At 38.3% G+C, this 27,888-nt stretch overlaps 1 protein-coding gene across 2 annotated transcripts; it reads left to right on the forward strand.

The window, feature by feature from the left end:
* Positions 1 to 27,888, forward strand: LOC117405169 (A-kinase anchor protein 11-like). Of its 2 annotated transcripts, XM_059030295.1 has the most exons (12): positions 1 to 97; positions 4,601 to 4,700; positions 4,794 to 4,904; positions 8,068 to 8,121; positions 11,799 to 11,930; positions 12,647 to 12,896; positions 14,198 to 18,776; positions 19,429 to 19,584; positions 21,122 to 21,205; positions 22,078 to 22,124; positions 22,837 to 22,997; positions 24,471 to 27,888. In XM_059030295.1, exons 2-12 carry the CDS (start codon positions 4,638 to 4,640, stop codon positions 24,624 to 24,626), a joined length of 5,793 nt encoding a protein of 1,930 aa, XP_058886278.1. In that variant the 5' UTR covers positions 1 to 97; positions 4,601 to 4,637; the 3' UTR covers positions 24,627 to 27,888. The 2 variants fall into 2 exon arrangements, with proteins under 2 accessions (XP_058886278.1, XP_058886279.1); XM_059030296.1 differs by lacking the exon at positions 21,122 to 21,205.

Genomic DNA, 27,888 nt, shown 5'->3' on the forward strand with positions numbered 1-27,888 from the left:
GATTCATTTTTCCGTATCGGTTGTTCCTGTCTGAAGGACTCCCTTGTTTTGTGTATTACGATGAACTGACAGCGGGCTCGGGTCCGACGGCGACACGGTGAGAGTGACAGGCAGCAGTTGAATTGCACAGGGGATACATATGCACGCAGCCTATAGCATGTTGCTCGTTGGTGATTTCAGCTTGTCACTAGTCATCGCATTTGGGGGAAATACGGTCATGGTTGTTTTTTTGTTTTTTTTTTCTTCAGGGCCGCGGCCTGAAATGAGATGGGAATATAATATTCTTGAAAACAAGTGTTTTCTTTACAATGTATAAACAAAAGCGAATTGGAGATGTCGTTTATCATGGTCTCGACCCAGCTGTATGGTCTGTGTTCATGTACATCTAAAAGATACATAGTTCAAAGATATAATTTTGTCGCCATTTTCAAATCTGCTTTTGCTGCGACAGACAGTGAGACTGAGTGAGTGTTGTGATGTGTCATCGACATCACACAAGAAGGGTAATGAGGGAGTGGGTTTAGTGATTCGGGAAAGACGAGAAAACACTTTCTCGTTCGCTCGGCCAGGGCTGTTGCAGCGGTGCGCTCGTGTTTTTGTCAGGGAGTTGGCTTATTAAAATGTTAATATGATCGTTTATTTTTTATAACTGCAAAACTGATTGTAAACATCGATCAGTTTTGTTTCGTGGAGATGTCGGTGGCCTGTGTTATTGAATCAGTTTTCTGGCAGCGCAGTGACGTTTCAGGAAGTATATAGGTCCTCTAACTGATGCTGTATCAATATTACAAGAGGAAACCATGCAAACGCCCACGAGTTTAGAGATGAAAAAAAAACCCTTATATCTACGAATTAAGATATGTCTCCTCAATAACATTTTTTTTTTATAATCGGGGATTTGTTTTGATATAAGAATGAAACCAAACATCCTGTTAACAATAGTCCAGACTACAAAGAAGTGATAATATAAACAAAAAAATGTAATATGTTAACGTGTACTTATAAACTCACCTAATCTGCATTGAGCATTGTATATAGACATATGAGCCATATTCTATGCCAATGAAGAATTCTCATCTCATTTGCTGTTTTTCGACCTGGGCTAGTAATAGCCATGAATAACCTCTAATGAAAATCACAAATTGGTGTAGACCTATTTTATGTTTGGATTTTCTCTTTTTTACTTGTTCATATGGGTGACTAGTAATGTTTACTCTGTTATGACAAATTTAATACAAGCTCAGATCTGAGCAAAACAAAAGCAGGTTTTACAAACTGTGAAGCTCAATTGATGTTGGGTTAGGGGGTCCTGAAACGAGTAGAGATTCCTGGTCCTGGGGAATCCTAATTTGACTTTGTTGTGCCCAGTTTGCCTTGAGTGTTGTCTTGTCATGATTGGGCTTGTTATTTCTCAGAAAATAGTTTCTTAGAAAATACTGTTAGCAAATTCTTTGTAATGACCTCGGCTTCTGTTTCTCACATGCCCACATACGTTACCTTAACGTGTGACCTATTTTGAGAACTGCTCAATGACTTTGTGTCCGCATGTGTGCAATGCATATGGTTTATCAGGCAGCACACATAAGCAGTTTATGGAAAACATTGAAATGTTAAACCCACCCTAGACTGTGAGTCATTTTGCACCGAAATTCATGCCAAATGGAGTTCGTGAGAAATGGAAAACAAATGTAAACATTCACATTTATGAAATTGTCCTCCACTTCTCGCTTCAGAAATGTACACTTTGATAGTTGAGATGCAACATTTCTACAGAAGTGCATGGGGGCTACTGTCATAACCCCCAACTTGTAGGCCACCTATTCTCTGGACTTTAGTTTTTGTCCCAGAGGGACACGGTCTGGAATCTGGGTATTCCCCCCCCCCCCCCCCCCCCCCCCCCAAGTATCACAAACAGATAAGTGTAGAACAGAGATTATTATTAATGCTGAAATGTAAAATTAGGTTTGACACTAGGTCATTTCTGTACATTGGTCCCTGACTGAAATACTTTGCCACTTGATCTGACGTTCAGAAACAAGGTTGGGCAGGTATTTTAGCTGGAGTGGTATGGAAAAGGAGACAGAAAAACATTGTGCTTCCAAAGCCTGGCAGGTCATTCAGTTATAATGAAACTTGGAAGGGGATTATTGGGTATTTGTTTCTTTAGGCTTGTATGCTATAGTATGCCTATATCATAGGAACAGTTTCTTAAAACTGTACAATAAGTTGTTAAACATACTGTGTTATTTGACTTTATACAACACAGCCTACTGCAGTAAAACCTGTAGAATCTGGTGTCACCTGTGACCAGATCATTGTGCTGTTATTAGACAGTGTGCAGGATTACAGTTACTGTAAAAAACTTTAAACACAACAGTGCCTCAACAAAGTGCTTAGCACAAGCCCGTTTAAACTGTTCCCGTAGAATGGCATTCACTTTTTCATACTGTACCTGCATGCAGGAGTCAGGTGAAAAGTAAAATCACTTGACCTGGATTTATTTACATTGATTTTAGGCAGAAGAGACTTCAGTATCGTGCCGAATTCCAGAATAGACAACTTCCGGATTGTAGAGGGTATCACACCATTTATTTCAATAGGGATTTTGTCAGGACCCAAAAAATCATGCCGAATTATACATTCATGTGGGTTTGTAGAGGGGCTGGATTGGATAGGTTTTACTGTTCTATATTTCCTCGCTAAAATACAGAATAACCAAATTTGTTACGACATTTGGCTAAACATTCTATGCAACAAATTATTGAGGTTCTCAGAATAGTTTATTTACTCATTGGGACCTACAGTACTTCTGTATCAGTGTGCACAGCAGTGCTAATCCATGTGAATCATTCCAGGTTCAAAAGCCAGTACAATATTATGGTTAGGTCTGACTTTAATAGCTTGCTAGCTTGTTGTTTTAAAAAAAAAAAAAAACCTGCTGAACCACCAAAACGATGACAGCTAGCAATTATACACGAAGCAAAACAAAGCTTTTTTTCTCCATGCATTTTTGTGAAAGATCAACATATCAGGTCTGTCTAGACTGCACGTGATCTGTAACGTTACTTTGAACACAACTACAAAAATGTTCTCTCAAACCACATCAGAAATGTTTGCCTTTATGTTATAAATGCAAAAAAATATCGTGCAGCCCTCAGAAGAATGGAATGGAAATAGTAAAGTCATTTGTTTTTAGTTGAACTTGTCGAGGAAAGATCCAGTAATTGAACATCAAGGGTAAAAACAAAAGCAGAATTATTTGATGGGAAAATGTAGTCGGCCCTCCCCCACGTAGGGAAATGACATTACACTACAAACAGATGATGTTAAAAACAGTATGTGCAAAACGATTAAGATAAAGTGAGCTGTGTTAAAATCTCATTGTCTGCTCACACCATGAGAGCTGCCAGTAAAAACTGAAAGCATATTTAATGGACTGTTTCCATGCAAACTGTAGGTCACTTCATTCATGCTTGATTATAGTGTAACGCAAGAGGGGATTTCAATTGTTGAGTGCTAAAAATAAATAGCAGTACTGCCTAAGATAAGTATTGTGCCTCATGATGTGTGATAAAAACATAATCGTGGAATACTATCAAAAGGGATTATAATAAAGTGGTTTAGTCTGTAAGTATTCAGTATGAATGCATGCAAAGTGAAACATTGTTAATGTATTGCATGCCTATCTGAAGTACAAACAATACAATAAAGAAAAACAGGCAGCTCTTGATTGGGCTTCAAAACCTTGGGCTATGAATAGGTATGCACCATAACTCCCTAAACATTTGTCTTTGTTGGTTGACTGTTTCCAGTCATATACTGCATCCTATTCATAGCTAAGCCAAGGATGTCCGACTGATGACTCTTTCAATTTAGGCTTTACATTACCTCTTTTATTATAAGGCCAAAGCCAACTGGTATTATTTGTTAGATTCAACATTCTTAATTATTTAGTGTTTAACTGGTTTCAAAAGCATGCAGTATGCAGTCAACGTTTTAGTTCAAACAAACTGAGGGTTTTATAAAAATGTTTAGATACCTTTCATAATGTAAGTTTTTAATTCCCTGGCTCTTTAAAAGCCTCCTGTTTGTAGTACAGTTACAGTATACAGTATGGCTCTTAAATTTCTATCACAATGTGGCATATCAATATGCTGCCATCCTTTAACACGGTATTAATCCCATTGATGTTTTGCTTCAAACATTGAAAGACAATATTTAGAGTTACAGTATGAAGACATGCAGAACAGTTTTGCAATATGCTGAAAATGTGAATGCCCAGTACTGTAGATCTGCATTATAGAATATCACAATGCTCACCTCTAGGTGGCAGGTTTGCTTGCTGATTCTTGATAGAAGTACCTTAATGTGACCATATCCACTTTCTGTCTGTATCTGATGTTGACCTTACTTTAATCCATCACTGTAACGTTTCAGGCCTACACAGGAGCTCAACGCAGTATGGGAAATCACATGGGGTTTATGCACGGGTTCCATTTGAAAAGCAAAGGTTTCCTGTTGTCTGAGCTCTTTTTAATTCAGTTGGCATTTACAGTATTCTGTGACTCAATTTCTTACTGGCTTTTGAAATTGCCTCTAGTTTACTCGCCCTTGTCAGACCCTACTATTGCCAAATCATGGATGCCTGTGCCAGGATTAGAGGTGTTCCTTTAAAGACCAGAGCATCAGTCAGAAAAGAGGTGAGTGAAAAAGGATACTTATTTTACTGTACAAATATTGTAATATATGCACTGTATAGTCTTTATTGTAAGAAATGTCATTCTGTTTTTTAGATCATCTCTGAAAACGTGGTCCAGTCTGTGAAGTCTTTGCTCAAGAGCAGTAAAGAACTGTGCAGGGTGGTGTTTGAGGATTACCAGAAGGAACCAATATGCCTGACTGAGGTGTGTGTTGCTATTTTTTGCATAAAAAACAGGACCTAATATCATCCAGAAAGACATCTCACTCACAGAGCTGTATCATTAGTTCGAATGACCCTTAGACTTAATGTAAGACAGCTGTTTCCCAAAGTGATCATTAAGTTACTGGTACCTTGTATAGGAGTACTTTCTTCAATGGCTAAAGAATGCTTAGGAAAATATATAATTCACATTTGTGCTAAATTCTCTAAGCTTTTTACACCAAATTAGCAATTTTCTTTTTTTTTTTATGCCAGAAAGGAAAAACTCACCCAGTTAAGAGAAACAAATGACAATAATCTGAAATTGTCTCTTATTTCTCTCTGAAAAATATGCTAATAATAATTTTGTGAAAAAAAACTAATTTTATATCCATAGTACATGGCATTATCGTGATACTAAGTACAGCAAACATCTTGTGGGGACATTTTCTAAGGGTTATTTAATAAATAGCTTACATATCACACAGTTGGATGGTTAGAGTGTTAAAATAAAAACTCATGTAACCTAGATCAAAAGCAAGCAATGCGTGGTGCAATTATAGGACGCACTTTGTAGAACACATTGTGGTATAGTTTGTGGTTTATGTGAACACAACACTAAGTTAGTTTTACACTTCTTGAATTCCATGCAGCAATAGATACATGCTGGGGATTTTTTTTTAGTAAATGCACAGCATTGCAAGTATTAATGTTTGATGGCTGTACACCTCATTCTGAAAGTATGTTTAAGCCAGGCAAACAGGTCCAGCGGTGACACTGGTTAATGTATGGCATCCACACAGTGAAAGATATGAACGATAAGTGGTTTATATGTCTTACTGTACCGTAACCACATGTTACAGATAGCTGAAGTAACAAAAGCACACCAGCATGTTGCACAAAAAGGTTCACCATAAAGTTTCTCATGGCAGTGGGCTACCTTGGTTGAGGGTATATTTCAGTTATTTGGGTCGGACTTGTGCTGTTTCTACACAGATATATAGCTATCTGTTCTCTGATTAGCAGAAACACCCTAGATTATTGTCTAGGAATGCTGAAATCATTTTTTTTCTCTAGGTGTTTTGAAAGAAATGTGTATTATAGGGGGAAAAAAAAAGTTAACTATCTGGTTCCATACTAAATGAATGGAAGTTTTCAGTTTCCATGACGTTTTCAGATTATTTTATATTTGTACTTCCTAGGCCATTTCTAGGGATTTCTGTGAGGGGGCAGCTCCTTGAGTATGATACAGGACTGTGACAGGGCTTGCTGAAAAGCACCTTTAGTCACTCACACCTGATTGGCTGGGCTATTGTCTGATTTTGATCAACGTTCTGTAGATTTGTTTAGAGACTTTCCACATGCTGTGGATGTATGTGATGCTGTATGTTCTTGCAATTTTGATGAGATTAAAAATACAGAAGATCAAAAAGTTATTTTGTAGTGAGTTAAAGTGTGACTTGAGTATATATATATATATATATATATATAATTTTTTTTTGCCTCGTTTCAGTAAGATTTCCACTAATTATTTTTTTTAATTCAGTTTTGTTTATTTCTGTGTAAGAAATGTTTTATTTATTATGTCATCTGCATTTATTCAGTGAAATGTAGGTTGTGCCAGATGTGCACTGTTAACCTTCACCAATGTATTCTGAAGATATAGACTAAACTTGAATTATTGACAAGGCTACAAATTACTGTGGATGTGGCAATGAGATTCTGCGTTATAAATAATAATAATAATAATAATAATAATCATCTTAATTTTTTTTAAGTGCCTTTCATGACAAGTCACCACAAAGCGCTGTACATTAGAGCGCAAAATAAACAATACAAAAAACATCAAACATTAAAAAAAAAAAGCCAGTTTAAACAAATAAGTTTTAAGGCAAGATTTAAAAAGACCCAAGGATTCATTTCTTTGGGAAAGGCATTCCACAACCTAGGAGCATAGGTACAGAAGGCCCAATCACCCACAGTTCGTAGTCTGGTCGTGGGGACACATAAGAGTCCAACATCTGTGGACTGCAAATTGTGTCTAGGGGTATAAATAGACAAAAGGTGAGTTATGTAAGGGTGAGACACACCCTTCAAAGCCTTAAAAGTCAATAGCAAGATTTTAAAATCAATGCGAAACTTAACAGGAAGCCAATGTAAGGATTCCAGAACGGGTAATATGATCACCAGATCGAGACCTAGTCAAAACCCTGGCTGCTGAGTTTTGGACATACTGCAATTTGTTGAGGGTGTTTTTGGAAACCCCAGCAAGCAGGACAGTAGTCAAGTCTGGATGAGACAAAGGCATGGACCATTTTTTCCACTGCAGGCATAGAGAGAACAGGGCGTAGCCGGGCGATATTCCTAACATGAAAAAAGGACATCTTGGTGATCTGCACATGAGGCTCAAAAGTTAAGTTAGGGTCAAAAATGACCCCCAAATGTTTTATTTTTTAGCAAAACTCAGTCTGTACACCATTGATAGCCATGCTTAGACTGTTAGATTTACGCAGCTGGTGCAGAAAACCTAGTAACATGATTCATGCCATGATGTCTGTGAATTTGACCAAGTGGAAACATATATATATATATATATATATATATATATATATATATATATATATATACTAAATAAGAGGCTCCAATACAGAGCCCTGGGAAACCCCTGAGAAACCCCTGAGGAAACCGTTACAGACCTAAACCCACCCAAAGTGCTTTCTGTCAAAGAAATAAGAGCTAAACCAACTAAGGACAGTGCCAGAAATGCCAACTAGGCTCTCTAACCGAGCAAGTACTGTAGAATGTTATGGTTTACGATATCAAAAGCGGCAGTAAGGTCCAGTAAAACTAATATAGAAAGAGCACCTGAGTCAGAAGCCATTAAAAGATAATTTACAACCTTGACAAAGGCTGTTTCAGTGCTCTGTAGCAGTCTAAAGCCTGACTGAAGAGGTTCATAGAGTTTATTTATTGAAAGATGATTATGCAATTGTAGCACCACAACACGTTCCAAAATTTTAGACAAAAAAAGCAAATTTGATATAGGCCTATAATTACCCAAATTATCAGTGACTTGGTTTTTTTTTTTTTCGTCACTGGTATGACTACAGCGATTTTAAATGCTATTCTATGTTCAATAAATTGACCTTGTTTTTTTTCTCAAACAGGTTCATTTTGTGGGCTTGCCCAGTTTGGCTGAAGGAGTAGATATTCAAACACAAGTAAGAGCTTCTTCATAATAATACTATAGTTAGGTTTCAGACTTTTGGGAAACAGCTTCTGTTCATTTTTGTGTGTTGCCACAAGCACACGCTGCACATGTTATATTGCTGGTAAAACTATTGTACTATTAGCTTGCCTTAGACACTTTGCTGGTGGTCTTAACTCTGACCAATGATTGTGCTGCAAGCCATATGTTCTCCTGTACTCTCAGTGAATGCACTTTGTTATGATGCAGAAGGCTTTGGATTTGTTCACAGAAGCCCTAATTTCTAGTGTTTCTTTCTTAATTCCTACAATATTGTGCCAGCTTACAAGCAAACTCCAAGTTGTAGGTTATGGTGAGATACCTGTTTGAAGACAGGCACTTGGTTTTTGGTGTGCTGGTATCTCACTTTTGGGTCTCAATAGTGGCAAATGTAAAATAAAAATATATATATATATATATAGGGGTGTGCAACGATATGAAAATTGTATATCAATATCGATAATATCGAAGTCTTCCAAAACAGAAATATAATAACATAATTGCAATATCAAACATATATACACATAGACATTAACAGATATTTACATATGAAAAGCAATAACTTACTTTAACTTAGTGGTGCTAAGTCAAAACCAAAATATTTCTATACTTCACTGCCAATCCGGAAGTAATTGAATCTTCAGCTGCTGCATGTAAATGCTGACTCACGACACCGCTAAAATATTAACTACAGTGTCATGCTGAATTTTGCATTACTTTGAAATATGTTTTGATGTTTTAAAAGTACATCTCATTTATAATACCAAGTTCACATTTAAATAAAACATTAATTATAGCGTAAGTAATCACACTCACAAAATGCAATGAACCGCTGACGCATGCGCACATCTCAAAGTAATACCAACAGTGCTTAATGCAGCATGCAAATAGCGTTTGGCACCTAAATGCCAATCAATGGAATACAATTGTTAAATAATACTTTAGTGTGTGCTGTTTGCCTGCGAGACTGACAGTGATTGGTGTATCTTAATAAACTTGATTGTACTGCATTTGTATTTTTAGCAGTATAGCAATAAAAAGTATGTCTCTGCGAGCGTACGTGAGGTTTTTTTTTTTTAATTCCACTATATCTCGATATGGAAATTATTGATATTGAACGATATGGATCTCATGTCAAAATATCGATATTGGTGCCCACCCCTATTACAGTAATCTGTCATGTATCCACCATGATCAACCTCTTCAGCAATGTTAGTGTGTCATTGAACAGAGAAGATTAGTTCAGAGATTGTAGATCCCACCAAAGAATCTCAAAACAATAATTGTGTGAATATAGTAATTGTTACAGCTGTGTATAATGGTATTTAAAACAGGATTCATTCATCCGACTTTTTACATATCCATCGTAGTCGGATATACGATGGATTACTGTGTGTGTGTGTGTGTATATGTGTGTATATTATTGTTATTAATACTATGCATAACACTCCCCACTCCCCCTTCATGTCTATTGAATGGTTTGGTCCAGAATCAGCTCGTCTCACTGTCCCTATTGCAGCCGCTTAAGAGTGAATGAGACTTTTGAAACAGAAGTGCATCCGTTTGCAAAAAAAAAGATGTGTACGGCCACAGGTACCCTTTATTTGTTTGTTGCGATTGAGTTTTATCTTTTAAATAAATGTTTAGCTTATTTTATCTACATTATTTCTTATATATGGGTCTAAAAAGAAGAACTGCTCCAATTATTCCATCTAATTGTAAAACGCCGACATCTTAGCACAGCGTTAATATGGGTTCCCTTCACCCCTCTGCATTATTCACACCTGTTGTTCCAGGCCAGCACTACACCCGTGTGTGTGTATATATATAAAGTTACTGAGGGCAAATGAAGGACACCAGGATTATTTTGAGAAATTGCTGTTTTTATTGTACACACTTAGTGTGAAAGTAAATTTAGCAAAAATATGGGAAAACCCACAGCTCCAAATAATAAAACAAACCTTGCCGTCTAAACAAAAGACTCCCTAACTATCAGAGGAGGGCTACTCCCGTTACCTCTCTAAAATAACACAATAAATGGATTACTTACTCAGTACAAATAATAAATAGTTTGTCGAGCGCTTCCTTCTTTAAGAACATGCAGTTTGCTAGAAGGTTACATAGCAAAGCACACAGCAAACAAAAGAAACAATAGAATAGGATGGCTCACCACCTCCTGGCTTTTTATACCATTGCCACAGCTGGGCCCCTAATTGGTAACTAAAATGTAAGATCTCCCAGCTGTGGCTAATCACTGTGTTACCTACTCCATAAGCATACAAGTTTTATAAAACTAGTGGCCATTGTGGGTTTTACAACCAAAAATATAGCCTTTTCCATATATATATATATATATATATATATATATAGATATATATACACATACATATATATATATATACATACATACATACATACATACATACATGCATACATATATACACACACACACACACACACACACATTTTAAATAGTAAGCAGATTTGTTTGTTGATTGTTTGAGTAGTATTGTTCCTTGGGATAACAAAATACTGAGCTCAAGTCATGTGATTTCATAAAAACACCAGGTGCTCAGTGTTTGGTATTTGAGTTAAAATTGCCAATATGAGTTGATTAAGAATCTGTATAAATAGCCATTCGAAAAGACATGATTTTAACGCAAGAACAGCGAAAGATACGACCATGCCCTGCTTGAGTAATGAAGATCGCATGGTTGCTATCGGCATGATTGAAGGCGGTCTGTCTGTGAGAGAAGCTACCCAGAGAATGAGATGTTCTGCTTCAACAATCAGCAGACTAGTCCAGAGAAACCAGGAAACCGGCTCTGTGAGGGACAGGCCACGTCCTGTAAGGCAGAGGGTCGCCACACCGACCCACCACATCCTGGAGAGCGTTATGCTGACTGTTGCGTTGTTCAAGCCAACCGCCTTTGGTGCAGATTGAGGGCAACCTCACTGCTCAGCGATACATTGACGAAGTCCTTGAGGCAACAGTTTTTCCGTTCCTGCAAGCCAATCCGGAAGTGTGATTTTCCAGCAGGACAATGCAAGTCCACACAGTGCTAGGATTACAATTGCACAACTTCAAGAAAACAATGTTGAGGTCTTGCCGTGCCCAGCTTTTTCTCCTGACCCGAGTCCAATAGAACATCTGTGGGATCAAATCGCCAGTGCCATCCACAGGAGACAACCGCGACCAGCCAACCATCGCCAGCTGGCTGCAGCTGCACAGGAAGAGTGGCAGAACATCCCACAGCAGTCTATCCAGAGGCTGATCAGGTCTATGTGTCAACGCTGCCAGGATTGTATTAATGCTCAGGGAGGCCGTACCTGATACTATCTTTGTAATGTTTTCATTTTGACAGTGTGTCACATTTCATACTGAAAACGTATCATGATTCTTTGATCTGTATTTTTGTTCACATTTTCTGTGATTTTGTTTGACGTCTATGTTTAAAATATTTTATTAAATCCATTAGACCTGAGTGTTGGGTTTTCATTGTGCATCAGTGTGTGTGTGTGTATAGAACACATATGTAGGTTCTGTAACTTTGTAGCTGTGTAGATTTAATCTAATTTTAATTTAATTTTACTTACCGACATTGTGCTAATCAGGTTCACCATCATCAGTAATTGACTCTGTGCATTCAGCCCCATGCAGCTGTTTCAATTGACCTGCTAGAGCTCCTGAAATCACTACATGTACACAGTCTTAAAGATGAAGAAGTGGTGCTGCTGAAAGATATGAAGAAACACTTTGAAACAAAAGACAGCACTTCCCAGGTAGTGTATTTGTGTCGCAGTGTTTGTCAAGGTTCCCTTTCTTTGTTACCAGGTCAGTGCTTTTAAATCCAGCCATTGGCAAAATATGTTTGAGCTGTACTAAACCCATCTGTGTCCTGCAATGGGGATTTTCAATGGAGTCACAAATTTGTATTAGTTTTAAGTTTATTGAGGATACCGCAGTGAAATACTTTTACTTGGGTCCAAGCGGGGACAAGGGCGTCTCAATGTTCAGTCTCTCTACTGAGTTTAGCTAAATATTGCAAGAACATTTATTTCAAAAAGTTAGTACACATATTTGGGATGTAGTTCATGACTCTGAATAATGGTCATGGTGAGCTTTTTATATATATATATATATATATATATATATATATATATATATATATATATATATATATAACTGTACTGGCTCCTTATTGACAGAGCTACTATATCTTAGTTTTTTTTTTTTTGTCTAGTTTTTGTTTTTTTGTCAGATTTTAATATGCATAAGGTACAGTATAAGAGTCCATTATCCACACTATATATAATATGCTATTTAAATTGTTTCCAGGGTATCTATGTTATTTACATACTTTTGTTCTGGTAAGTAATAAATATTGTCTTTTAGTTGTCTAACTGTTTTACATATTTAACAATAAGCATTAAATACATACAGGAGTTTAAAACCTACATATTCTTTTTTTCCCTCCCCCCATACTCCCTGGTCCAAGGCTGTCTGCGTAATTAGGTACTCACCTGCACTTCAAAGAAGTATTGGAAACACAGTGTTTGCTCTTCTGAGCAAATATACTACTGGAATGAGATATGCGTTAGAGCTACAATCCTTACAGAAAAATCTGCCAGACACCTGCCACACAGAGGAAGATGACACTAACCAATCAGTATCATCCATTGAAGATGACTTTGTAACTGCTTTGGAGCACCTGGATGAAGAAGAAACAGCAGCATCAGAAAGCACTGGTAAGTCTATGATCAGAACATGCTGGCCCATCCTGCTACATACAGTACTATCATTTTAGACAGGGGGGGGTTAGAAGTTGCAGCATCATGTTGTAGAATCAGGAAGTACTAAAAGGAAGCTGGCAACTAAGAAAAAAGCTTTAAACATATTACAGTTCAGTTTTGGAGCAATTAAACTACGTAGAATGTTTTTAATCATTGTTACCAAGGTAAGGAAAAGGAGAAAAATAAATACAATTACATTTGATTCTACTTGCCCTTTTTTATGTAGAGAATATTTTTAGCAGTTAATCACTGTGGCATGCAAGTTTGCCTCTTCTACCTCAGCTTGGAAATAGAAATATTGCAAACAGTGGGAGGTTTGAACAAGATTCAATGAGTTGCTTTGAACATACTCTGTTTCTGAGTTCTGATTTCTGTCTAAGTTTGCCATCTGCTCTTTGGCAATACTGCATCACAAGTATGTGTTGCTAGCCTAGACTAAGTGTTACAGTTAATGCAATGCCAGTGGCATGTGTGCAGAAACATAGTGCTGAAGTCTGTGCTTCATGTCAGCCTTCAGTTGATTGAAATCCATGTGATTGGGTGCTGTAAGTAGAAATCTTAACCATTGATGGTATTTTTGTTCAAGTTTAGCTGATGTAGAGAAAGTAAAGTATTTTGTTAAATGAATTTATTCATATTTTTAGGATAAAAAACAATAAAATAAGTTAAAAAAAAATTAAACCTATTTATGTTTGACATTGTAGCATACTGTATATTACAAGTAGTTGACTACTACTGCCCTTTAAGATTCAAATTGTTGACAACTGTAGTTTGTGTGTAGTTTCCTATTTTTTAAACTAGGAACCATTTATTTGAAGTGGTGAAGGTTTGAGAAGCACTGCTCTAGATGAAGGGTGTACAGACTTGACACATTGGCTGCTGTCTAGAGTTAGATCACTGTTACAGTAGTTCCTTTTCCCACCCCCTCTGAAGTTCTTAAGGGGAGAGGCTTATATTCGATCATATGGGTACTACTTTTTGTTTGTCCAAAATGTAAACCCATTTAAAGCATGAACTTTGAAATGCCTTTCCTGGAAGACAGTGGTGTTCAGAAGCTGGGAGGAATTTTATGACTTGAGTCCTGTAATATTAGGTTGCCCTTAAAGACTAGGGAATTGAGTTTTCTGCTTATCTGTAGAGAAAGTGATCATAAAAAGGAAAAAAAGGTTTACGCTCTTTTTTGGTAACAAGACCATGGTACATTTTAGTAATTGCTTCCCCTGTTTTTTGTATTTATTTTTTTCTCTCATGTTTAGCACTGAGTTACTACAATCAAAGAAACCAGCGTGATGTTGCCTCCCAGACTGTTCCATCTCGCTGTGCTGATACCTCGGGGTCCAAGATCGTCATCAGCTCAGTCTGTAGGAAGTCCTCTTACAAGCCAGCCTCTTTAATCCCAGAAGTATCATTGTCAATGAAAAGTTCAGTTACAACATCAGTCTCAGATCCGGGGAGGCAAAGTAGCTTCTACCGACCATGCAGTCCCCAGGAAGAACACATGGACTTAATGCTGACAAGTATTACATCCACGTCCATAACCGAGTCAGAAGAGTCCGAATGTTCTAGCCCAAGTCCAATCATCTTCTTGGATGAAGATGGATATCAGAGAAGTCTGAAAGCAAAACTCGACATCCCGGAACTTCCAGTCCTCAAAGACGGCGTGGAGGATTCAGACTCTGAAGTCAGTGAGTTCTTTGACAGCTTTGATCAGTTTGATGAACTTGACCAAACTCTTGAGGATGCCACTTCTGCCAGCCAAACCCAGAAAAGAAAGTACGCCCAGGATCAGTCCACCAAGTTTGTGTCTATAGGCTGCTCCACAACTGCTGCTATGAACCCCCATAAATTTGATCACCCCATCCTTCCTGCCAATGTCAGAAAGCCCACCCCTCTTAAACCAGAGTCTCCCTACAGCGTCCTCTCAGAGGTTCCAGATTCTCCACGGCCAGTGAGGACTTCTGGAGAAGAAAGTGGAGCATTATTTAGTCCAATTTGTTCCTCAGCATTTAGCCCACTGGGCAGCTGTAGTGCCTCAGAGTATTTCTGGAAAACAGATGAAGAAAAGACTGAACTGGGCAAACCTCAGGATCTTGCTGCACTTTATAAAACTTACTCTGATTATGCGAGTAACATTTCAAATGAAATTCTTGGTTCAGTTTGTGGGTATACATCCCCTGTGGACATGAAACTTAATAAAAACCTAAGCTGTGTATGCCACATGAAGTTTAAAAACAGGCATGGTCACCTTTTAAAACTAACTGATTTCCAGCAGATGGTTACAATTGCTAAGCCCCAACACAAATCTCAACAGTTAAAAGATGGTATACAGAGGCTTGCCACAGATCTGGTTGAAAGGAGCCTTGGCAGTGCATTCAGAGATTTACAAAAAGGCGTTTCTTCTTGCACCACTACACTTTGCCATCTAGCTGCAAGGCTGACTTCCTCAGTTTTTCAAATGGCCTTTCATGAGATTGGCATGAGGCATGCCTACGTTTTGAAGGAACGTGCTGTTAATGGTTTGGCAAGCTTTCTGGTCGGGGAAGCAGTATCTGGGGCTCTGAAAGAGTTCCAGTTTGTTAAAAAGCAGATGTTCAACAACACAGTAGCACGTTTTGCTGCAGACCTTGCAGAGGAGTTGGTTTTTGAAGGTATCATGGAGGTGTGTCAGTTTTCACATCCTCCCACACCTTCAACTCCAAGCAGCTGGTCTTTTGAGCAGGAGGAAAAAGTGGTCCAGTCATACGCTACTGATCTGTCAGAGTCTGTACTTCAAGAAGCATTTATTGAGCTATCTCAAGCAGATGTCACTTTCACAACACAAGCAGCAATCAGTGTGTCTTTGGATAACATCAGATATGTTAGAGCTGAGAGTATTAAACAAGCCACAAAGACCTGCAATGTATCGACAAATTATTTTGCATTACAAAATACAGTTGACCCACTCCCTTTAGCTAAAGACATCTGCACTGTAGAGAAGGCTTTGATCTGTGCATCTGGTGTTGCAAGTTGTATTCCTGTCCCTGTTGCTGGGAAGGTTATCTCTCCAAACCAGACTTGTCAGAATAGTACACGTCTCTACTGTACATCTGAAATGAGTCCTAAAAGAACCATAGACTCTGGACAAAAGTCAAGCGTGGTGTCCAGTGAGGAAGTGTCGGCAACAGGACGTGTTCAATTATTGCAGGTTCCTGGTCAGTTTGACCCAAGCTGCAGTCATGCTTCTAATGGCACTAATTCTGAGACTGAACAAAGAGTCGGTGATGAATCTGAAGACTATGCCACTTCAGAACTAACACCTGGGACAGCAAACTTCCAGAACCTCTCTGGAACAATGGTAGATCTGATTGTGAATGAGGCTTATGAATTAATGAGTTCTTCAAAAGTGAAAAAAACAGTAGAAGAATGTGCTGATTATTTGAGCAAGAAAATTGTGGACAGAATGCCTTCTGTAGGTCAGTTAACACCTAGGAACCTGTATGCTGAACATTTGGCGGAATCAATTATGAAGCATACTGTCGATAAAGTCAAGACAAAAGCTTCAAACACAAATGAATCAGGCCAAATTCAAACTTCAATGACAATGGATCCAGTGATTGTAGCAGAATACACTAAACAAAACCCTGCAACATATGATACAGACTCAAACCAGCTCAAAGGAAACATCCCTGAAGAGATACCTACCTTTGCCATGTTACCAAGCTTGAATGTTATTGACTATGCAGGTCCCAGCATTACCGGGCTTACAAGCACTTTAACAAAAACATTAATTGAGCAACGTGAAAGCGATGATGCGCATCATATCCACCATGCACTGTTCAGAGATTCTTTGGAGGTTCCAGGTCATGAAGTAGAATTCTCATCTGCATGCAGAGACCAGAACAGAGAGGTTCTGTGTGTTGAGCAGGGGAACTCCAGTGGTTCCCCTGGTACTCCACCTCCTACCCCACAGCAGCCTCAGCATGTTTGCCAGGAGAAAAGGATTAAGCAGTTTTCTAAAAAACTCAAAGGCAAGCTGGCTAATGAGTTCTCCCCTGCAACACCTCCTTCAACACCTCGTAACCAGTCAGATACTTGCCTCGCTGAAGTGGGCAGTGAAACGGAGAAGGCTGATTTTATGCTGAAGCTGATGAGGTCCCTCTCTGATGAAGCAGAAGGCAGCGAGGAGGAGGACGAGGAGGAGCAAGAGGCACAATCTGTTATACAGATGGGCACCTCCCAAACAGAACAAAGGACCTCTGTCGAAATGGGCATATCGAACATCGAAAGGGGCACAGTACGTTATGCAGACCGGCTGGCTTGCCATATACTTTCCATGGCGACTGAAATGGCTACTCTGTGCTTGGAAGATGGAAGAAGGCCTGAGCACACTGAAAGCAAACCCCTTCCTTTTTGCACTGCATTGGTAGGACAGTTCTCTGAACAGTCTTTGAACTCTTTAAGGAACTATGCTGGCGAAATGTCTGGGGAAGTCATCAGTGGTGTAAAGAAAATTATCAATTTAAATCAGTGTAGGCACAAAGCCTTTAAAAGAGGCATCGATTGTTTCTCTGAGTGCCAACACCTAGGCGACCATGAGCAGGACTGTAGGAATGAAAGATTAAACAACATGGCAGAACAGTGGTCTGGGGATCTCTTGGCCTCTGTTCTAAATTTTCCTCCATGTAATAGTCTAAGTGGGCTTTCTTCTAAGTACCCCAGCTGTGAAAGCGTGACTGATGAGTATGCTGGGCATATTATTAGGGTATTAAAAAGAGAGGGTGGCAACAGTGAGCTCATTTTAGATCAGTATGCCAGTCGGCTGGCTTATAGATCCATTAAATTGGGCTTGGCACAAGCAGCTAGGAAAATTAAGCATAAGTGTAACATGAGGCTTTATTCTACCAGAAGATCACCTCATGATAGTACAAATGAGTTGTTCCGCTTCGTTAATGCAGAGCAAAACCATGAGATGGATTACAGAAGGAAAGTAAAAGGCAGTAGTGCTGGTGATGGTCATCAGTGTGTGCCTCAGTTGAATGAAGAGATGAACAGCAGTGAATACATGGAACTGCTGGGTTTTGCAGAGTCTCTGGCGTACAACATAACATGTGACGTCACAAGAAAATTAAGGTCCTCTACAGTCAGGCTGCCCAAGTCTCTCACAGATTCCTGCCTCTACAAAAAGTCCAAACTCGAAGACATGGCTGAGAACCTTATTAAAACAACCTTTTCTTGCTCTCTCCTGCCTTGCACACAAAGGAACAAACAGTACCACAGCACTGGCAGTTTAAACGATTGTAATTGCAGTGACAATGTTATGCAAGTAATTGAACACTACGCTAGAAAAATAGTTGATGATACCTTAGAAATGACCTTGGCTTCTGGTAACCCCCAGTCTGTTGGAGATAGAGGAAAAATGGACAGACAGACATATGCAGAAACACTATCTGAAGCAACATTGAAGTCTGCTCTAGCTGACAAGGCCTGCAGATTCAGCTCTATCAAGGATCATCCTTATTATGTTGGTGCTCACTGCAGCTATGCCACCAGACAGCAATTGCAGGAGATTCCCAGAAGAAGGAAACAAGAATGTGAATCAAAAACAGACAATTGTTGCAATAGGATCAGGGGATGTGGTCGTGGCATTCCCAGAATCCACATTGACCTTGAACAGAAGGTGGTTTTTGCTGAAGAGATGGTCTCATGGGCTATTGAGAAAGCAAAAAAAGATCTCAGTAGCACCAGCCTCACTACGGACAGTGGTATTGGGCACGATGGCGCAAGCTTCGCTGAAAGCTTCACCACAGAAATAATGACCTCTGTGATGTCAAATGTCTGCCAAACCATTAATATTAGGTAAGACCACATAATAATGTGTCTTGTGGACATTAAGCATGATACATTCCATTAAAATTAAGCATTTGATGTCTAAGTTCAACCAACCATAATCCTCTTGACCTGTATTTGTACAGCGTTAGCCTTTAATAAAGAAAAAAAAAAGCTAAAATGTTTTAAAGCCATTTTGTTCCCTTTCGTTAGCTTTAGTATCCTGCATAGATTTAGTCAAGGTTTTCTTTTTGGTAGTTTTAAAAGTCTCTAAACAGGACTGTGTTCATTTTTGCTGTTTGCATACTTTTATGTTTGAGTGTAAGAATCTTCCACTGTTTCCTGTGCAGAGAATATTTATTATTTTCTTTGTTGGAGCACAGGAAGGGTCTTGCAGTATACAGTTTTTGGGTAATGCCTGTTTTAAAGCTAACAGAAGGTGGGAAACGGCTTAAAAATACTAGCAAGTTTGTAAAAAGAAAATGTTATAACATATGGATATTGCAAGCCGTGTTAATATTGTTGCTTCTTACAAAGTACTAAAAACATGAAATCGAGGCACAAGCCTTGCTATTGTTACATAGGCCAACAGAAACTGATTTGAGCCAGAATTACCCTACTCTGACATGCCAGTGTTTTCCACCATTTAACCGATGGTACTGTTTTCCTGCCCTGTTTTCAGTGCTCCTGGTAAGGAAGGGCTTCACACCTCTGAGTCCACAGTCAGTCAGCAGCTTAGCCTGAGTGTTGGGGATGACAGCACTGGCAGCTGGTCCAACCTGAGCTTTGAAGATGAGCATCCCGATGAAAGCAGCAGCTTCCTTCACCTCAGCGACAGGTACAAATAACTTTGGAAACACTGTTTTCATGATCTAATTGAAGAGCCAGGCATTGGGAGTGTTGTATATCTCATTATCATGCTGTACGTCTGTTACGTCACCCTCTGATCTCGTAATTGATACATTGTCCAACTCAACTGAAAACTGTGGATTTGTAAAAGAGAACACAAAAAAATTGATTTTGACAGAAAACTATGGAATCATCAAATAAACAGTTTATTCACGAGAAAAACTGGATTTGTCACCAAATAAAGAGTAGCAATTGCTTGTTTTCCTGTCGGTCAACTTCTAATTATTTTTATTTTACTGTACTCTGCTTTTTAATTAATGATAAGCAGCTGTACAAAATTATTTTTTTTCAATATGTAAGCATGTTCAATGATGAAAATCAGACAGGGGGAGGGGGTACTTGGCTAAAATGTTTGACTCATAAGACACACATAGAAGCGTGTTCATTTCCTGTTTAGCCGTCCTTTGAGCACAATTGTTTCGCTGTAAATCTGCATTTTCTGCGATTTTGTTTTGTTCTCTTTTCCACAAGTCCTATGTTAATTGCGTTGAAAATTCATTAGGGCTTTTCTAAATCCTTTATGGCATGGGGTAAATGGTGTACCAACTAACTAACTCACTCACTAACAATCTCACTCATTAACTTTCATGCTGACGTGAAATGTTTGTGAAGTTTTCTTGCATACCATTGAAATAATCAAGTGTTACTATTAATGTTAGGAGGAGCTTTGAGTGTGAAGTTATTTGAGGAAACAATTGAGAGAAGACACATATTGATATAATTTGAATAATATTTTATAACATTTTTAATCCTGCTAAAATAAGACAAGAGAAAACGGTGTGATTAAAAAAAAAAAAAAAAAAAAAAAAAACATGGTTATTTAGTTACTCACTGTATATCCAGGACTGTGGCAGCAGTTAAACTGTACAGTACATTGAAGACAATCTTCATCCAAAACTTTTTTTAATCAGTTTTGGGATAAATTATATAATGTAAATGTATTTATCAATAGAGTCCTTACTTCTCCAAGGAAACAAGGGTGGGGACCACGCTATGAATTATTTTCACAGTTGGTGTCTGGTGCCATTTTGGCACGGTGCCCTGCTATATAATGTACAATTTCTACAGAAATAATATATTTAAACCATTAACAAATTATAGTGCCATCAACTAATGTTTTAAACATAATTAACCCTTTCATAATCCTGGAACACTCTAAGGGTAACAATATACAACAATTACTTTTTCCAAGTAGGTAAGTTTGTCCTTTATGACAGAAAGACCTTCCCACAAAAGCCCACTCCTCACAGATTTTCAGAGAAGTTTTTTTCTGAGTGTTTCTGTGTTAACCCTCCTCTTTGTTGTAATATCCCTGTGCTTTCAGTCTTCATTCCCATGTTTTAAACTTAATAATATTCAGTGACTTAATAAAATTACATTGGGTGATTTTGCAGTTTATTAACCACATCAATTCCAGAAACCTCATCTAGATCTTGTTGCGTTCCCTTCTTTTCTTCCCTCGGCAGTAATGGTAACAGCAGTAGCTGGAGCAGTCTGGGGTTAGAAGGAGATATTTATGAGGAGAATTTATCCTTTTCACCATCAGACAGGTTGGTCCAGTCCAGGATGCTGAAATACAATTAGCGTGGGCTTTTTCTTGAACTTTTCATAATTACTGCATGAAGTCATAGTTTTGATGATCTAGTGCTGAGAAATATGTCTGCAAATGTGGGGCCTTTACCTTTTAAAACAGAAGAAACACAGCAGAGCCTTGTTTTGCTAAGCTTGTGGTTTGACATAACTACACAAATGGAAGTGTGTGGGGAGGGGTTCATTGTGTAAAGGCTTCGTCTTGGCAGACACAAATGTCCTGTTTAAATCGCATGCGCCTTTGGAAGCAAAGCTGATCTGTGCAGTTGTTCTGCTTCTCACATGATTTTGTCATCCCAAAGGACAAATGCATATGGCATCAAAGAAAAACAGCTGGCTTGACCAGTATTTGAATACGTGGGTGGTGTTGGTGGTATGTTGTTAATGACATACCATTCACTTTTTAATACGCTTCTTCTCTCATGTTCCTGGCAGTGATATGTAATTGTGGATACTGATGATGGTAAAGTGCAATTAGACCGTGTCACACCCACTGAACTGCACCCGAGCCCAGGGCTGAATGTTTAAGCTCAGTAAAAACATTGATCTTTTGTCTCTTTCTACGGTAATATCCCAGGTTTCCCTGCTGCTGCTAGTGAAGGAGCATACAGACTGTTTTGGCCAGTAGATTTAGCATTTAGCACCACAAAAACACCCTGAACAAGTCACAACCAAGAGTGAAGATTGTGTGAGAAGAAGTACTTCCTGCTAACACTGCGTTTCTTGTTTTGCAACCCTATTGCATGTGCTGTATTTCCTCTTTATCTACACGCTTTCCATGATCTTGAGTCCCTGGTCTCAGCACTCACTTTTCTCACTTTTTGTCCTTCAGTGATGGAACTGAAGACAAGGAGGTTGAGCCCAAGGATGATACTGAAGGTAATGCATTTGATCTATTCTCGTTTGGACTCATTTATACCTTGGGGTAAAGCAAGTGAACCAGACAGTGATGACATTCATATGGAGATTTACAGTCATAACTGTTTTGTAATGCAGAAGTGTAATGAGATGCAAAAAACCTGAAATATCCAATAACAACACATTTATTGTGTTGCTTGTTCCAGACAAGAATGACACATCAGTGTTGATAAGTACAGTGCCCTGAAGCACTGAGGTTTTTTTCTGTATTAAATCATATATTAGATCCTGACTACAGCTCAAGTTTAAAAGTGCCTTATTAGGGTTTTTGTCTGTGAAGAAATACCTAATTTCTCGTATTCCATCTGAAGTTTTCCATCCTCATTTCTCATGGAAGTTTCTTCTTTGCAGTCCTTTATTTTTTGTCCTTTTATCGCCTTCAAATGTTGGAGAGGGGTGCCGATAAACTTACAGATTTGTGAAAAGAGATTTTATTTTAAAAGAATAACTGCTGCAACTCCTGGTGAACTGAAATAGAACATTGATCATTATTTTATCACGAGGTGCAACTACTGTGTAGAATAGGAACTCTGTGTGAGCAATGGAGTGGAAAAAGTTGGGAGGTACTGTATACAATATGCTTTTTAAATTAATTTGACAGCAGGGCACGGTCATTAATGTAGAATCGATGTTTGCTATTAATATGTTAACACTGTTGTGGTTGTGTTGTCAGGGTTATTGCATGTGGGCAGAGCGCTGTTGGTGGTTAACAGTGATGTGAAAGCGCACAGTGTAGACCTCCAGTTACGGATCACATTGCAGTGGATTGCTGCTTCCCATGCTGAGCTGCCAGTACTACAGTTCTGCCAGCCACCTGAAAAGGAGCTTGGACTTGTAAGTATAACCATAAGAATATGTCAGTTGTGCATCAGAATGACATGACCAGCTGTTATTGTTTTTAATATTCTGTAAGAAATAAAAGCAGGTAGGAATATTCTACTGAGTTACGGTTGACCAGTGAAAATACTGTTCCTGTCTTTTGCATTTTTGAAGTACCTGTATATACAAGGGCGACCTTGAAGTTCACCTCCTATCTAATATAGCTACCCTCAAATTTTAGTGAGTGATCACTGTTGATATAAAGGTGGGCCAGTTTGATTTTATTAATCAATGGTGGCATTTTACATTTCAGATTGGTTCAGAATGTATTTACCCTGCTGTAGTGTTTTTTTTTTTTTGTTTGTTTTTACAGTTAAATAAACGAGTAAATCAAGTGTATGATTTGATATGAAAAAACAAACAAACATAATTTAAATATACCTTTTCTGTAAGCAAAAGTACAGCCATGTCATCAAGTAGGAGTAATTACTTAGTTTTGCACTTAAACTTCATGGTAAAAAGTTGTTCTAACGTCACTCGGATGTACAGGGTGCTTAATTTAAAAGTTTACCCAACAATAAATTAGAGTAATGAATTTTGAATATTAGATTTCCTTTTCAAGATGTATATGAACAGAGGGGAATCTAACACTAGTCACGTGACAGTTCTGACCTTGACTGTCATGTGGATCAGTGGAGGGGGAGCTGTAACAGAGTGCCTATGTGATTTATTCAAGGAACGGTTTTTGTTAATAAGTGTGGTGTTAAACATCAAGCAATGTGTTTTTTTATTTATTTAATTTTTTGGTTGAAACATATGCTGAAACAAAGTCATACAAAATATGCAGAGAATTATTTAATGAAAAATATCCTGTTGAGGAATATGGCCATTCATAAGTTAGTTGGAGGGAGACTGATTCTGTGAAAAACCTCAACAGCAACGAGCTGTGTACTTGAACTTGATTGACAATGTCAGCCGTTTATAAATGCCAAGGGTGAACATTTTCTTTTTTTTTTTAGTAGTCGCCAATTGATTTTGCCCCATTTTTTCTCCCAATTTGAAATGGCCAATTGTATTTCGACCTAAGCCCTCCCCCCCTGGGCGGCACACTGCCAGTTGTGCACCTCCCCCTGGGAACTTCCGTCCAGGGTCGGCAGTGGAATAGCCTGGACTTCAAGCGATTATCTCCAAGGCTATAGTGCGCATCCTGCACTCCACACTGAGTGCCTTTACCGGATGCGCCACTCGGGAGCCCCCAGAGTGAACATTTTCAACACCTGCTGTAGATGTGTTTGCATATTTGCATGAAGATGTATTTTTCTGAATTTCTTATACTTAATTATTAATTAATTATAAATTAATCATACTTCAGCTTCTAAGTTTCTAATTTCATTTTTCTAATTTATTATTGGATACACTTTTAAATAAAATAGCCTCAGTATTTCTTCAGCCCTATGAAGCTTATTTCCCCCTTTGTTTCCCATATAGCTCCCATTAGTGTTAAAAAGAGTGAAGGAGAGGGAATGGAAGGTGGGAGACCTTTTGCAGGCGGTCCTGAGACATTGTGAAGAGCTGGAGCAAGAGGAAGCCAGAGAGAATCGTTCACACAAACCTTTTTTTGAGTGGCTGTTAGAGTGTGCATAAATACAAACTCCAGAGCCAGCAAGCGTTGTGTTTACTGACAATAAAAAGGGGGGTCCTGCATTGAGGAATTGAAACACAAGTATGTGTCCCTTCAGAAATTATTATTATTTGTTTATTTAGCAGACGCCTTTATCCAAGGCGACTTAGAGACTAGGGTGTGTGAACTATGCATTAGCTGCAGAGTCACTTACAATTACATCTCACCCGAAAGACGGAGCACAAGGAGGTTAAGTGGCTTGCTCAGGGTCACACAATGAGTCAGTGGCTGAGGTGGGATTTGAACCGGGGACCTCCTGGTTACAAGCCCTTTTTCTTTAACCACTGGACCACACAGCCTCCTTAGAAATAATCTAACAGTGCAGTCAGTATGCAGTGATTTGCATTTTGCCAAAAGCAGAGCCCACAGTTACATAGTTTATGGATTGTTACTGTTCTAATCTACATTGCATTTACACATCTGCAGCTGGGAGCAGTTATCCCAGACACTACTGCTTTGCTTCAAGTGCATTGTGTGTCGGAGTGACAGATATTGCTTTTATAATATTATTGCTGTGCATATCTTCATCAGTATCTTGACATTTGTGGCCATTTGTGCATTATAGTTATATCCAGTGTTCAATGAGTGCAGTGAAGAGTGGAGGAACAGCACCATAAAAATAAAGAGTCTAAATCTGGGAATTCCCATGACCTAATCTCCCACAGTGTCATCGAACAAGCACGGACACTCCCCTGGCAGAAAACAATACCAGGCTTGTGATCCTGCCTTTTGGTATTTTCTTGTTTGTTTCTAATACAGCAGTTGTTTTTCTTTAGCTGTGTATTTTTAATGATGTTTTACAAATGCTTTATCAGAAACATTTCCCCTTTTTAGTAATACAGCTGGCACGTGTTTATCAGTTCAACTGTAAACATTGCACTTTGCATTCTGATAATAATAATAATAATAATAATAATAATAATAATAATAATAATAATAATAATAATAATAAAAAGCTGGAAAAATGTATATGAAAATTTTTTTAAATGGGTCCATGGATGGAAATAAGACTCCCATTACGTAGCAGTTTGATCCGTTCCTGGTTTTACTATGAGTTCAATAAGACACACCTGAGCTTGTTACCTACACACAGTGGCTACTCAAGCACCCTATAAAACCTGAACGGGGTGAAACTGCTATGCAATAGGAGTTTTATTTCCATCCCTGGGATCTCAATTATATATATATATATATATATCTACTCTGATCAAATGTATTTTATGGTTTGTAAAGCCTTCACTATTCAGTATGCAGTATGTAGTATTGTGCAAGAGAGGGTATTCCCATGTTTCCTCTCACATCAGAAGTGGTCTCCACTGATGCACATAAAGTAATTACTCTTTTACACACTGAGCTCCAGTCTGCAATGTGCTTAACCATAGGGAGGTGATGCTTGCATGACATAACTTCAGTGTTAAGTCATTGTGCATTCTCAGGTAAAGTATTTTTCAAATGCTGGTTTAGTATACGGATACATTTCTAATTCAACTTATTGTATTGATTTACTTTCTAATACTAGTATCTGTGCAGATACTGGTTTGGACATGTATAGAAACTGACTATATCCTATCCACAGAGAATCTGTTCGAAATCCTGCAATCCAAAAAAAACAACAAAAAAAACACATCTTAAACTGGATGTCTGTGTTTTTATTCTCTAAACAGGAAATCTCACAGTGAACTAAAGTGAAGCTTCTATTAGACAAAAATGGATCATTCATTTGGACACATTAATGCTCCCTGTTTTATGTTTTATTAATATTTACAACATATTTAGCACCCATACTTGTAACAACATATATTGTTGGTTCCTTTCATTAACTGCTGTAAAATGATTAAACAGACATGCTTCACTTCCATTCTCCTAAATTGCATCAGTAAGCACAGTAGGCTGATGTGTGTACCAGTAAATACTGTTGAAAACTAGGTCCGTACTATTGGTGTGTCTACTTCCATACTGCTAATCTCAGTTGGTCCACATTCTCAAATAGTTAACACAGTAGAATATTCGGACCCCCAAAAATGAAAAGTGCAATATAAATACATTTATATTGCACCTTTCAGGTAATAGAATGTCTAAGCAGATCTACAAACCTGAAGGTTATAAGTAGTCAAGGGAAAGCAATAATCAATAAACTGAAAATGCAGTTTTCATAATTTCCTTTAGGAGTACATCTTTTAAGACGGGTTAAGCAACTCAGCAAGGTATTTTGAAGCCAGGTAGAAAGTTTGGGCTAAAAAGGACAAGGCTCAGTCAGTTCCAGTTGTAGGGGAAACCCTCAACCCCAACCCCCCCCCCCCCCCCCCCCCCAAAAAAAGCTTTTTACAGAACGTGTTCTGAGGTTCAAATTCATGTTGTATTGGTGTAAAGTGTCACATTGCATACAGTAGCTTTTTAAACTATAGATCAGGGATCTCCAGCCCTGGTCTCCAGAGAGCCCCAATCCTGCAGCTTTTCTAGGTGTCTTTATATCATCAATGGCTAAAGATCTGGAACACCTGTTAATCTGTTAATCTGGACTAATTAAGACAATATGGTGCAATTAAGTAACTGACAGCTCGGTTGAAATGAAAACCAGCAGACCCAGCAGCTCTCCAGGATTGGGGTTGGAGACCCCTGCTATAGATAGATAGACCTGGAGTGATGCAGCTCTTTGTAGTCTATGAAATGTAATGTAACATGTAGTTTCAGTCAATAAGTGATGCATGTAAGTTTTATAATGTATCAAAAATAGCTCAAACTGGCACTGTAAGTAGGGCCAACTTATTTTATTATTATTATTTTATTGATCACGTAAGAGCTGTAGTAACACATATAATGGCTCAAACTGTGATATAATTGTACTTGAAGACTGACTAAAGGAGTTAGGAGGAGCATGGACAATAAAAAGTACCTATAAAAGTAAGTGTTCCGGTGGTAACCAGGCGCATCGAAATACCACCAGCCTTTAACTGTATATTCATTTTGCTGGGATTTATTGACACCCATATTACCACCAATATACACAATAAAAAGACCTTGGACGGAGGTCCTCACTACAGCAGATTTCCAGTGTTACAGTAACATGATCAGACCTACTCTACAGGAGTAACAAGACCTTGTTACATTTCATGGTATGGGAATCCCTTTATCCTTAAGTACTTCTGAGACACACCTAGTCAGTTTGAGAAATGGTTTGTGCAATTTAGCAAAAATTAGTTTTGCACTATTATGTGTGATTGCTTT

The sequence above is a fragment of the Acipenser ruthenus genome, chromosome 9 (genome assembly GCF_902713425.1).
Source record: "Acipenser ruthenus chromosome 9, fAciRut3.2 maternal haplotype, whole genome shotgun sequence".
Classification (NCBI taxonomy): Eukaryota; Metazoa; Chordata; class Actinopteri; order Acipenseriformes; family Acipenseridae; genus Acipenser; species Acipenser ruthenus.

What these genes read in the sequence shown, in the direction of transcription:
- LOC117405169 (XM_059030295.1), top strand. Translation starts at nt 4,638, where the DNA reads ATGGATGCCTGTGCCAGGATTAGAGGTGTTCCTTTAAAGACCAGAGCA. An exon ending in GAGCATCAGTCAGAAAAGAG is followed by an intron (nt 4,701 to 4,793) that starts GTGAGTGAAAAA and finishes TCTGTTTTTTAG; the next exon opens with ATCATCTCTGAAAACGTGGT. An exon ending in GAGTAGATATTCAAACACAA is followed by an intron (nt 8,122 to 11,798) that starts GTAAGAGCTTCT and finishes CTGTGCATTCAG; the next exon opens with CCCCATGCAGCTGTTTCAAT.